General features: G+C 38.0%; 1 protein-coding gene across 1 annotated transcript; it reads right to left on the bottom strand.

The window, feature by feature from the left end:
- Positions 1 to 685: 685 nt before the first annotated feature.
- chia.1 (chitinase, acidic.1) lies at positions 686 to 5,985 on the bottom strand. Its single transcript, XM_053315077.1, has 11 exons — positions 5,967 to 5,985; positions 5,359 to 5,388; positions 5,057 to 5,261; positions 3,797 to 3,853; positions 3,515 to 3,680; positions 3,108 to 3,232; positions 2,649 to 2,772; positions 2,001 to 2,183; positions 1,488 to 1,604; positions 1,199 to 1,325; positions 686 to 894 (listed from the first exon to the last, which is right to left on the bottom strand). Exons 1-11 carry the CDS (start codon positions 5,983 to 5,985, stop codon positions 686 to 688), a joined length of 1,362 nt encoding a protein of 453 aa, XP_053171052.1.
- Positions 5,986 to 14,257: the final 8,272 nt, after the last annotated feature.

Genomic DNA, 14,257 nt, shown 5'->3' with positions numbered 1-14,257 from the left:
TCCTGTAGAGACTGCAATGATATGGGTTACTGGGGCCATAGTGAGAAGTATGACGTATTTATTTCCATGCAACATTTATATACTGTATATTGGGTGTCACTAGTCGACTAATAGCTACACAGAAGGTAAATGAGCCAGTGATTGTGAGGCATGAATAGCTTTCTCATTGCTACAAAGTCTAGTCATAAGAATATCATAGAGTTGAGTGTGTTATATTACAATGTAGTGGACACAAATAATAGAAACCTTCACTTGAAACTGGACTAATTGAATAAAAAAATAAAAATAAAAAAAATAATTTAGGTTCAATATTCTATAGAGTATAAACATATCATAGGCATGACTAACTGGGGAAAATCTGGATAATTTATAATTGGATACGGTGTCAAACAAGGAGCTGGAGGCAACAAAATATTTGTTAAAAAATTAAGCTCTGACAAGCGAGGAATGGCAGAGAGATTTTATTGTCTAAGTAGGGAGAGTGAAAACATAATGAAAAGCAGAAGTAATCAGACATATCTTTGATCAGTTCATCATTTATTTTGAAATGAAATGAGACAGCAGTGTACTAATTGCTTTCTTTTTGTAGCAGATGTAACCAAACATTATGGGATTAATCAGCACAGGCTGTCTGTCTCATACAGTCATGGACTCTGTGTGTGTTTGTAGTTGATGTTTCTGCAGCTCAGGGCCAGTCGCAGCACTTGCAGGAGTCCCAGTAGATGAGGCCAGGCTGGCAGTGGTGAATGTAGGTGTTTCCCTTGAAGCACTGGAAATAGGTGGTTTGATCAGTTGGATTCTCATACAGGCCATCAAGGCGGCCCTGACAAAAGGAGGCTATGGGGTCCTTGGTGGTGGTAGGTGCTGGGGTGGTGGTGGGCTTAGGGGGGAAGCCTGCAGAATCAGCATAAATGTTACAATCAGACACGAGCTAAACTGACCTGATAGTATGTGAAGTCCAAAAAGTCTCACTAATATCTATTATTTTAGAGTAAATATTTTCACAAGTCAAAGAACAAACAGACTTTGAATAATTTTGACCGATGGTATTTGTTGAGTGGTGCAGTGTATAAAATACTGGAAGACGATGTTCAACACTACAGGTTTCTGAAATCACTACATCTATAACTACATATATTTATAGCTATCTATATTTATTTTTGACTGCTTTCTAAGTTAGCTGAGGTACAATTCTTACCCATTGAAAGCCTGAGGTGGTTGACAAGAGGATAAGCTCCGTCTGAGCAGAAGGATCCAGCAAAGTCATCCATGTCCATAGCCCACACATGAGCACCTCCCAGGCCAATATTAGTCATAAACTGGACCTACAATACATCATGACCATATCAATGACAAATGTGATTTGAATAGTTTCAGTTGAATGTCTATGAAATAGACCAAGAATGGAGGAACAGGAGAACTATTGCTATTATTTTTCTTCCAAAAATAATTCAGATCATAACCACAGGTAATAATAATAATGTTACCTTGGAAGAGTAGCTGCGCTTGTCATCATAGCCCACCCATGCACTGCCATAAGTGGCATATGGAACGCGCTGTTCATCGATCCATTCAACATCAGCACCGTTGGAGAAGTCACAGATCTGACAGTGAGGAAACATAATAAGACTTGGATTAAACTCTATGGCGTGGACAGCACAGATTATAAAGACCATTCTTATTCATACATTTTTGGGATTTTTTGGGTTGATTCAATTTTGGGTCTGTTTAGTTTAGAAGTGTATTTATTCTTTTTTTTCATAGATAATTGATCATATGTCGATGACCAGACTAATCAGTGCAGTTAAAATGGGGAAATGTTTGGGTATGAAAAACAGTCAGTGATGTCAGTACCTAGTATTCTTGTGTTTTGCTTATACAGTACATCTTTAAATGTGGCAATACTGGCCACTGATCAGTGAACACATACATAGTAGCTGTTTTTGGAGAAATGTTGACCATCACCACAAACTCAGTTGAGCTATATTGATGTGTTGTACCTCATAGTAAGCCCAGAAGCCGGCAGTGCGAGTGTAGGGTCCGGCCTCAGCTGGGCCATTAGCTGGAGCTCCCAGGCTGGTGTCACCGCTGCGAAGACGATATGTTCTTCCATAAGTCGGGAAACCTAGTAGCAGCTTCTCAGCTGGTGCCCCCCGACCCAACCAGGTAGATATAGAATCGTTCTAAAAGTGGACAATGGTGAAAATTGAGACTCCATTATGAGTAACATGTTTAGATTGTTTAGATTTGCAGGTAAAGCCAGATATTTTTCAAATGAAATCACAGCTGAAAAGAGAATTTTGGATATAAACATGGGTCCAGTAGGATTCCCACACTGTTTTGAGTCAGCTTTAGCAGACAAATGCTTACTGATAAGGACATGATAGTACATCTGATAGTATGTCATAGTATTTCTGCCCCCTAGTGGTCAGAATTAGTTCATTGAAATTAGTTAGTGCCGCTTTCATTACAGTTTTTTATTATTATTACAGTATTTATTGTGTCTAATGTTAATTTTATTTTCGACAAGTTGATGAAGCCTAAAAAAAAAAGCATTTTTGTCAGTTTTACAAGAATAATGACACAATTTGAATTAACACACTGATTTATGGCAAAGACTGTTGTGTACTTGTCTGCTTGTTTCTTACTATATTCTGGAAATACTGAGATGGTGTGTCCACTCTGCTCATGTACAGTGGACTGTTGTGTCCAGTAGTTTTCTCCCAGTGTCCATGGTAGTCATAGGTCATCACATTGATGAAGTCAAAGTGACTGTGGATTTGGAAAAGTTTTCATTCAGATCATCAGTAGAACTTTTTCCCAAATATTTGATTAAAGGTCAAACTGTAAGTCTAAAAAGTAAAATGCACATTGGTTGAGAAAATGTCTAAAGATCTGTCACATTATGTTTACTGGTCTCGCGTTCAATTTCTTTTCATACCTCCTACCAAGGTGTATTTGTCACTAATATAAGTGAAGCTGGGTATCATTTGAAATAACCAGTGCCAATGGGATGCCCATGTGTTGGTCCTGATGCCGAAATTATACTTTTGTTGATAATTTAGTTTGTAGTATAACCATACATTGACTAGTGGAAAAAAACTTACGGTGCAATCTTGTCGACCTCGTAGGCTTTGATGATGGTCTGACGCAATGCAGCAACATTGGCTGACAGCATCAGCCGAGTCTTCCTGTTTTCTTTGGCATCATCCTCAAAGGCCGCAGCCAGCTCCTGTGGAACAAACAATAAGACCCAAATTATACTTCCAAATACAAATGTTGGTAGACGGCAATGCATGTGATATAAATTAGGCACCATGACACTGAGATGCTATTTATTTTAACAGGATTATAAATTTTTTCCACAAAAGAAAAAAAAAATTTGCCGTTTGAATAATAAAATGTTGTGGATGGAGACATAGTGGCTTTAAGACAGATTAAGATACACCATACCTATTATGGTAGTAATACACCATCTATACCTATTATTGAAAAAATACTATACTATACTAACCGAGACCAATGCAGTGAACCTCTCTTTATCATCATCATGGCTGCCGTTGTGTCCAGGGTATTCCCAGGCCAGGTTCAGCCCATCAAAGTTATTGGCGCGCAGGAAGCTGATGGCTGACGTGATGAAGTCTGCACGGGTGTCAGACTTGGCAACCATGGCGATGTATCTGGTAGGACGTATGAAACAAAAACTGTGGATTTCATTCTGGTGATATGGTAGGAGAGTAAGGTTTCTGAGTTGATGTAAAACTGTGTCATGTCTGCTGTGACATTTTGAACTTACGGGCTTAGTCCATTGACTGTTCCTCCGACAGACAGCAGAGTCTTCAATGCAGGATTACTGAAAGCAGAGACACAGTTTTATATGTTATAAACCATTGCATAAATAAACAGCATGAAGTTTTCAATCAAACCTTTGCAGATGACTTAATGTTAAAGAATTTTTTATGTGATTTCTTACAGACATATGTAGTGTAAGGACTGATGTCTCACTGCTAATAAGAGAGCCAATAGCTCTTCGGTTTGCAGACTTGAAACTTAAAATAGTTCCTGATTCTGACAAATCTTTACCCCACATGATGATATTTAACTGTTGTCATACTCTCTTTAGACACCAGTCGGAAATTGCTGCTGATCCAAAATGCGGATCTTTGTGCTAAAAGTCTGAATAAGTCTATGACTGGAGTCTTAAAAGTATCTCTGCTGACTACAAATCACAGTATACACAGTTTTAAATTGCCTCACTCCTGGGTTCATAGCTGATATGCTTGTTAGCTATGAGTCTGTTTGTATTCACATGAGTAATGATTTCACTCCTGCTGTAGTTGAACAGTCTGTCTGCTGCCTTGAGAAGTGCCTCTGCATTACATACTTTTATTCTTAATTTTCATTGTTACATTTTTAAATCCCAAGACAATTGGTTTCAACATCGCCTACAGAGCATGTAAATAATGAATAATAATGAATATCTGCAAGTGCTTCTTTTGTAGATACATCTGTATGAAATACATACTATAAATTAATTTGAACTTGGAGTTGAACTTAAAATTGAAACAAAAGACAATAACACAGAGTTCAGTCCTGTCCAACATAAAATCAGGGACAATTTGAGTGTCAAGGTTACAAAAGTCAAATATATTTTATGTTTGCAGATTGCTTTTACATGTTTTTATGCACTGCAGCATACAGAATAATGTCAACTTTATTGTTGTTTTCAATGTACTGCAATACTGTTAGTTACTGAGTCAACATTATTAGACATTGGAGGATGGTATGCTGATAATCTCTGTCCAAAAACATCATGGCAAGTTTTTTTTTCATGAAATTATTTTGTCTAATTGTCTTCAAAGTAATACATTTGTTCATTCCTTTATCACTGAATAAATTGACTACACACCATGTAAGTATTGTTTTTATATGTAAATTAATGTACAGTGGAACATTTTAAATATTGAATACCAAGACTCAATTGTATGTACTCTATCCTTGAAGAAGCCACATCAGCTGTCTATACTAGCTTGCTGCACAGACTGTGTTGACTCACGCATTCTTGAGCCTGTTGAGCATGGCAAACTGCTGGTCATCATTCCACTCGGTGGTGGAGATCTGGTTGAAGCTGTCGATGGTGGCCAAGGTGTAGATGATATGTGTGCACAGGAAGGGGTCGATGTTTTCTGCCATGAATTTGGCACTGCTTGGCCTGTACTGGGCCCAGTTTGTCATGTGGCACACCAGCCTGTTGGATGTAGCTGAGGGGAGAAGGAAGGATAGTGAAGACTTTGACTGCACCTGCGTTTCTTCTGAAACATTAGGAGTCAATGTTTATCATACAATACAAATGCTTACCGATGTGCAGGGTGACCAGAAGGCCCAGAGCTGCAAAAACACAGAGAAAACAGGACGACAGATGTGAGCATTTGGGGGACAAATTATATATAATCTGTTAATGAGATCAGAGACAGGTGATGTCTAGAGAAAACACAACAGAAAAGAGAATAGAATAGACAGAAAATGAAGTCACTTTGTCATTTGAAACAATATCAGATTTCTGATTTGTGCAGTCTCCTTTTTACTAAAAAACTAAAATGCAAACATGAAAACAAATTCAAATGCATTAACTGTGTATGCCATGTGTATATCATATTGGTGAGACTACAGTGTAGGAGTGCCTTGAATAGATACTTCAGATATGCTAGAAGAGGAGCCTGAATATATGTCAACTTATGTAGTAAATATGTTAGTGACTAAATGAATTAGTGAATGAATGAATTGAAGAATGAATAATTGATGAGTGCATGTTACAAAATGTGATTAGTTCCTATTGTTCATGCATTATTTTGAATGTATGTTTGTGCATTTCAGTGCATTTGCATGTATGTGGATGTCCGATGTCAGTACATGGTATTGCTAGTTTAAGTTGACATTACTATTCTGAATAAATGAATGTTATTTACCTGTTAGGAGTTTCCTCATGGTGCTGTGCCGGAGATCCAACTAATTTAGTGCTGCAGCAATGAACTTCTTTAAATGAGATGATGATAAAATACATGAGGAACAATAACAGATACCATGCAGCTACTGGTGAGGTTAATGCTATACTAGCCAACACAAAATTAACTGATATATGATAGTACACTTAATATCTATAAATTGTATTTTTTTAATCTCAGACAAAAACAAATACAAAATTAGACATGACCTTAGATTTTAAACTTCAGTATACTAGAAATGTACTGATGATTAAAAAAATAACTTAGTTGTGGGCCATTAGCAGCTACTACAATAATAACAACATAGTGTATCTCATTATGTAGATCTTTTCCAATACAAAATACAATATTTACTGTTCTCACACAAAGCATGACAGTGTTGAATATTTGTTTGCTAGTAATCTGGCTGTATGAAAAAAACACAGTGATGATCTCATTACCTTTCTTCAAGAAGAACAGAAGCAGAGTCCAGAGCTTGGTGAATTCGGGTCACATTTATATTTTACTCATTAATGACTAATAGTTAGTGACAAAGTGCGGCTGATAAGGATTGAAGGTGGTGGTGGTGGTGGTGGTGTGTGTGTGTGTGTGTGTGGGGGGGGGGGGTTGGCCTAATGTGCCTAATAAACCCACACCCAGAAAAGGCCAGACAAAGTTACGTAAACACCAGAGTTGCTGGGAAATGAGCTATCAGTTCAGTTTTTACAGGAGTTATAATTGTCAGTTATAAGTGTTATCAGTACAAAGGAGTAACACCATAATGATAAGTAAAAGGACATAGTAGGAAAGAAAGAGGTTAGTAAATGAAGACAGGCAGATAGTGTGCAATTAACTTGAAACTGAGCTTGCAGCTTCCTGCTGGGATTCTTATTGAGTATCATGTGAATGTCAAAGTTGGGCTAAAGATCTGTACATGGGCTTCTGGGTGATTAGAGGAGCAAAGAAACACACCATGCAGTAGTAAATGTGCAGTATGGATCTGGGTCCATGATGCATTTAGCCTTAGACTGGATGCAGGGGGACAGTATTAGCCTTGGTCTATCAAAAGTGAAAGCACACAGTATCAACAATTTAAAGGTGCTTGTATATTGTACATGCTGCATCTTCTTAGCTATCAAACTCACCAGTCAACCCTAAGGTCAACAAGGTTTGGTTCTTAGTAAAAACAGAAACCAGGCTCCAGGCCTCTGGAAATCAGGCCTCTGTCCAGTAAGCATAGAACATCTGGGAGGTGTGAAGTTACTGCAGCTGACCCCCAACCCTACTTTGTCTAAGACACATTCTCATAGCTGTTCAGACGTATTTAATCAAACTATCTCCACAGTTAAAGTTTCTTTCTAAACATCTGCTTGTTAGCATTGTCATTGTAAGCATGTTAGTTAACTGATTTAGTATTTTTAGTACAGCCTCACAGAGCTGCTAGCATGGCTGTAGACTGTAGACTTGGGTTGGGTGTACACTTAGACAAAGCATGGTACAGTATCTTAACAACCACTGGCCAATTGGCTTTGGATATTCATAGTCCACAGAGGATGATTCATGATAATTTGGGGCATTACTTCAGGTAGCCTAAAATGGTTGTTTCTTAGCTCTTACATTCTCTCCTCTCTTCTTACACAGCAGTAGTAGAGTACAACGAGAGTCGGGAATAAGCTTTTCTGGAGCTTTATGCAGTGTTTAATCGGCCTCTCAGGCTAGCAACAGAAAACAACTCTTCCTCTACAGTTTTGGGGAATAAGACTTTAGTTTCTCAGCTATGTCAAACATGAGGTCATTATCAGTTGTCCTACAACATTATTTCCCATTTACTGTCTTACAAAGTCAAAGGTTCTCAATCATCAGCATTCACCCATATTTGGGTGAATGCTGATGATTTTAGTAACCCTCTGACCTTTCCTGTGATGCCAAAATGCTCATTCATGTTTTGAACCGGATGAACCTTTTCCATTCGGGATAGTGTATGATTTTTCCTCTAGTGCCCTTACATCATGACCTACAGTGACCTATGTGAGAAGTGAATCTACAATACTTGGTCAAGATTGTGAATGTAATAAAGGCACACATGAAATACAATCTCAAGGTGTTTATTTTAAATCATATTTACAAGTTCCATCCCTCCCAACCCTCCCTCACATATCTATTCAATCACATTTTTGAAAAGGCCCAAAGGCAATATTATCCAGTGCATTTCACTCAGCCATATGACGGACAGACTCATAGTTTCCACCTTAAGTGAGCGATGAAACCAGTCAGTCCACCAGTAGACCTGAAGTTTCAGTCGGAACTTTCAGTGGCATCCAGTCGTGGTGCGACACAGACATTACTTTATGGCTCTTCCATGAATACTAAAGGCATTAAGAAAACACTTTGTACAGAGTAAAGCACAAAATCACAAAACCAAAACAACATTCAATGCTCCTAAAGCATTTTTAACTTCTACATTTGTGTAGAGATGATGCAACTACGTGACGCTCGACTGAGTAAAAGACAGTGATGGACGTTTAAATTCAGGTTTAGACCAATTTCTTTTATTTGAATTACTAATATTTAGAGTATTTAGAACATCATGAAACTGTGATTAGGATTAATTCACATATTGGCCTAATCCAAGTTTCATTGATGAAAGAAGATGTACAATAATAGTAACTGCCTACAGCTACAAAGTGATATTTATGGTATACAGGTATGGATATTTGTAATTTGTATTGTTGTCCAGTGTCACAGAAAATAATTTTTCCTAAGATTTGCCCAATACAGTGTTTTGCTACCTCCAGTCTAATAATAGTTAAATGATAAAACATAATTTTGGTGTAAAGTAGAAGCACATGATGAAATGTTACAATTTCCAGACATGATAAAGCACATCAGTGTACAATCAAGTGGCCTATCATTCAACCACTTGCAAAGTATAAAGTGTAATACTGTAGTAACACAAAGCTTTTAGGTTGTCCAGACCATTACATTATTTAAATACAGCAATGACAACTTAAAAATAAACTATGTAAGACAAGTGCATGTAGATCCCCAGAGTTCATGGGTCACAGAGAATCATCCAACTCACAAGCAAGTAGAGTAGACAGTGGTTCCTCTGCACCCTCTGATTTAGGCATTTTTAAAACATGTATTTAGCTTTAGCTTTTTTTCTGTCTGCATGGATGTGTCCACGCAGACTAGAAAACAAACCAGGACTCTGTTGTTAGAGGTTAAATTCTGGAGCTTCTTATGCTTTGACTTAACCGAAAAAAGGACTCCATCTGGCTAATTTACAGACTGAAACTGTTAGTAATTAAGTAAATTCATCGAAATTGTAGCATTAGGCTGACTGATTAAACTATAAATATGCTGATTATGAAAATACCACTGAACATGTCTTAATCCTCTTAGCCTGAAAGTTGGATGATTCTGGTTAACAAGTGAGGTAAGTAGCCACAGAGCAGCAAGACGGAGGAGGGTGAGAGGAGACTGCAGTGTGCAGGGTTCAGCCTGGGGTGTGGCTGATATTGATTATTTATTGAGATTTTCTGATTATGAACATTTTCCATAAGAATACTTTAAAGGACCAGTGTGTAGGATTTAGTGGCATCTAGTGGTGAGCTTGCAGATTGCAACCAACAGAATACCCCTCCTCCCCACAAAAACGCCCTCTCTAAAGCCAGTGTTTGGTTTGTCTGTTCTGGGCTACTGTAGAAACATAGCAGTACAACACAATGGCGTCTGTGGTAGAGGACCTGCTCAATATGTAGATATAAAGTACACATTCAAAGGAAACGAAACACTATTTATTTTTAGGTGATTATACATTAATTAGAAAAGCCGGTCTGTTCCAATAAATAAATCTTACACACCTGTCCTTAAAATGTGTTATTTTGAATTGGTGAATTGTGATAGAATTGTTATTTATCAGTTAAAATTAGTGTTGGGTGACGTTACTTTTAAAGGTAGCTTTTTATATTACAACAGCCATTAAAAAGTAACTTGTTAGTTACAGCATTACCTACTGAAAAAAGTTATTAATTTGAACTGAAAACCCTGTGCGGCGTGCACATATTGGTTATATTGTTTAGAAGGTGTGTAACCTACTGTTTGCCTGCCTTTGACTGTATTGACTCTACTGCATTTGTATAGGCTAGTATCTGCAACTCTGCAGGCTAATAGCAAAAATGATAAGTGTAGCTCTTTATCAATGATTGATTGTGTTTGATTACAAGTATACATTAAACACAGAGGATACTAGAGCTCAATGCATATATCCTAACAAGCTCATACAACGTTCAGCTGAAAAAAGCTGAGCTACACACACCCACTGTCACAACCACAGAATTGGATACCTTCCAATAGTATGCCGCTATCCACCAAGAAGTAGGAATAGGTGCATGAACAGAAAGTTGTAACAGAAAAATCAGGGAAATGCTGTAAAATTTGAACATTACTGATTGTGTGAATTGCAAAACTAACGAGTTACGTTACTTATTAGAAGAAAAAATCTGAGCGTGTGTTAGGAAGTATGACTTTGTAAAGAGTTATTCTCAACATGGGTCAACATTAGGTCAACCTTTTAGGTATCGGCTGAAATCAATTGATATCAAGTAGTATTGAAACATCTCCTGTCAAATGATACCTGCAATCGATCCTTTTTGCACCCAGAGCTAGAAAATATGTCTGTGGTGGTGAAGTGGAGAGTTAGTGTGCTTAGCAGTTCAGCAGCCAAGATGCCACCTAAACACTCTAAAGTGTGTCTACACTACACGCCTGTTACATCAGATAAAAGACAGAGCATGAAATGTGGAATATATATCGAAAGAAGTACTCAGTTGGTATCAGTGTTACTTTAAGGGTACTTGGATTCATTTTTTAAACAATACCCAGCCCTAGTCAACGTTTTCACTAATACCAATATATCTGAAATCCACTCGACTTATTTATCAGTTTATTTCTAATACAAATATTTGCATATTTAAACTTCAAACAAGGTGTGTGATATTTGATGGAAAAGATCTTAACCCAAAGTCCACTTACAAGCTTCTTCCAGACCTCTCAACCACATATCACAGTTTTCCTCAGTGGATAGAGTCTGCTCAGTTGTTGTGTTCCATACTTAAACCCCATGATGACAAAAGATCTGTGTCTTTGACATCTAAGCAAACTATATACACTGTGGAAAATTATGACATTAAAAAGGTAGTACTGTAAGTGGACCATGAGTTACTTGTTTTTTTAAATATTATAAAGCTGTTTCTGAGATCAGGAATGAACTTTTAGGCCGTGTTTTGTTAAGATTTAGGAATGATTTTAGTCATGTGGCTAAAATATGGTTCGAAATAATATGATGTCATATCATAAAACTGTCAATACAGACTCTGGCTTTTGTTGGTGTGTTACGGACAATGACAGAGAACCAAACACTGTGTTGAATTTGTTCCTGGCTCTTGGACAACATTAGTAACTCTTTAAAATGATGGCAGCAGACCGTCTTGACTAAAAACACAAAATCAAGTGAAAAGTAAGACAATAAAAAAAAAGCATGTGATATTAAGTACATCTTTGACAAGCTGACCAGACCTGATCTGGACTTGTGTATAAAATATTACTGCCTTACTGCCTATGAGTTCCAGGCACAATCCAGCAAGAGGTCACATACTGTTCCTGTAAACTGTAATGAAACAGACAGGTTACCTAAGAGCTGATACATGCTGACAGGATTACAATGAGGAGATGATATATAACACTGTTGGTTGTACTCTCTGATAACTTTGGTGACTAACTCTTTCATCTCTGCTGCTCCAGCTGCTTCCATATCAACCTATCAGCATAAAAGCAGCTGTAATAAACCCAAACATTACACAAGCATTGTTACATTGTTGTTCAAACAATTCAGGCACAATAAAAGGAAACAAAGAATGAAAAAAAAAACCCATCATCCATCCAATTTCCAGTTTCCCCAAAATCAAACATCAAAAATAGAAAATGTAAACATTCATTTGGACCAGTAACATATTTTTGTAGTTTGCTATAATTACAGCTGAGGCAAAAACACAAACACACATAGGGACATTAGCAAGAGCAGGATATCAACAATAGAAAGTTATTCAGTGCTTCAGTTAGTGAGTCTTCTGTATTCACACTGTGAACAACAAGACGTAAGTCATGAAATCACTGGCTCTTTCCAGTTAAGTGGATGCTTAAAATGCACTGTATGTCTGTAGAGAAGAGAAAATATACATGTAAGAAACATGGATATTCTGTGAGTGATATTTGGTAATGTTACTAAGCTGGTTGATGTGGATACATGACATGTCACTTTTTATTCTAATTTTGGAGGAGAAAAATGTAACCATGATGAAAATGATATGAATACACTTTGAAGTCAAAATTCACAGTGTATGAGCACAACAGGCTGTACTGTATGCCCCAGCCCAGCCAGCATGTCCATGTGGGCCCCACATGGGTTAAATGTGGGCTATGTGGGTACTGCGTGGGCATAGGTTTGAACTGGGCACATTTTGTGGTTAATGGTTAATGGTTTCAGCAACATGGACCCCACATGTGAAGCCCAAGTGGGCTGACTGCATGAGCCCCATAAGGGATGTAAGTGAGCTTAGCAAGAATGGGCATTAACAGGGTAAATTGTATGGGCCCCATATTGTTTCAGAAACATGGACCCCACATGTGAAGCCCATGTGGGCTGGCTAAATGGGCCCCATTTAAGGTCCATTCCGATCCCACTTTGACCACATATGGGGCAAATATATGGGGCCGACATGGGTCTCGTGCAACTCACCAAGTTGAGCTCCACCTGAAACCCAGTCAGAACCCACTTGATGCCCATATGGCCAAACACATGAGGGGCCATCATGGAAACTGCAGACAAACCCACTTGGGACCCATATTTGCAGCTCAAATGTAACTCTTGTGGGGCCCACATGGACATGCTGGCTGGAAGGTGTTCTCCTGCAATGGGTCTGACCCACCAGGCTGTTGTTCTCTTTCCTAAGGCAAAATGGAGAAAACTAGTGAGCTGAGACCATCTGAGAACTTTTGAAAATTGAGGATTTACGTTTGACTCCACAGATGCATAAATTGGGGTTAAGGGTTACATTGCATTCTACAATAGAGATGTGCTGGTATACTGGTTTTACTTTGTACTGTGGTGAAACATACTCATGATAACAGTTTCTATTACAGTAACCATGACTAATGTTGCACAACTTGCACTGTGAACACAGCAGAGTTTGTGTGTCTTCATTAGCAGTTTATTTGATTAGCCACAAGAGAGCACGTCTTTACCAGTCAGACAGAGCAGCCACAGCAGGGTTAAACTGGCAATGCTAACATTTAGCTATTCAACCTACAAAAGCGTGACCAGTTTGTGGAGCTGAGTACTAAAATGACATGGCAAAAAGCATCCCATTTGAGAGAAACAAAGATAAAATTTGGACATTTTGCTGCATTTAAAATAATTTCCTGTCCTACATTTTTCATGTTGATGCTGTTTTTAAGTGTATTTTACATGTTTTTGCAGAGTTCAACAAAGTTGTATATCAAAGATTACTGTGTTTGTTCGTTTTGCTGTGCTAATGGAAGGCAAACTTGTAATTGTAATATATTTCATCATAATCCTATTCTACAACATAGTATGGGATTGATCTATGTTGGCGGCATTTGAGTTAATTCTAACTATTGCTAGTTCTAATTGGTTGAAATTGTTTTATAGATGCAACTGTTCTGGTAGATGACCATGTGTGCTGAAAATATAACTTAAGATGTGTTTAGAAATGTTGCCATTTGTGCAACTTTGTCACAATTTAGCAGGTCAGATTAGATTCTAGAGACTTATCAGTAAAGTTGTTCGCAGTGTGAACATGCAGACATCCATCATATGTAAGACTGTATACACACCACTGATTCTATGAATAATTTACACCTGAAGTCTGTGTCCAGCTACAGTTTGGAGGACGCAGGTATGAGATGCACCAGCCACAGATGTGATGGTCCCCATAAGGCATGTTTTGACACCAGTACACGGATACAGAATCAGACAGGGCTGCCCTGCTCCCCCTTCTCACTTCAAACATCCATACCTTTTACAAAACAAAAGACCTTCTTTGTATTTATTATAAAAAAGAAATTAACCCTTCTGTTCCCTGCAGTGCTACAACCTTCCCCGACTTAACCCACTCCAACCCAAAACACAGGCTGAGACACATGAAGCTTTAGTTTCAAGCCAGAAAAGTAAAAAGTCCAGAGATTGGCTGAAA

This window comes from Scomber japonicus, chromosome 3, assembly GCF_027409825.1.
Source record: "Scomber japonicus isolate fScoJap1 chromosome 3, fScoJap1.pri, whole genome shotgun sequence".
In the NCBI taxonomy this organism is placed as follows: domain Eukaryota; kingdom Metazoa; phylum Chordata; class Actinopteri; order Scombriformes; family Scombridae; genus Scomber; species Scomber japonicus.
This window is presented reverse-complemented; position numbering and strand designations above follow the sequence as displayed.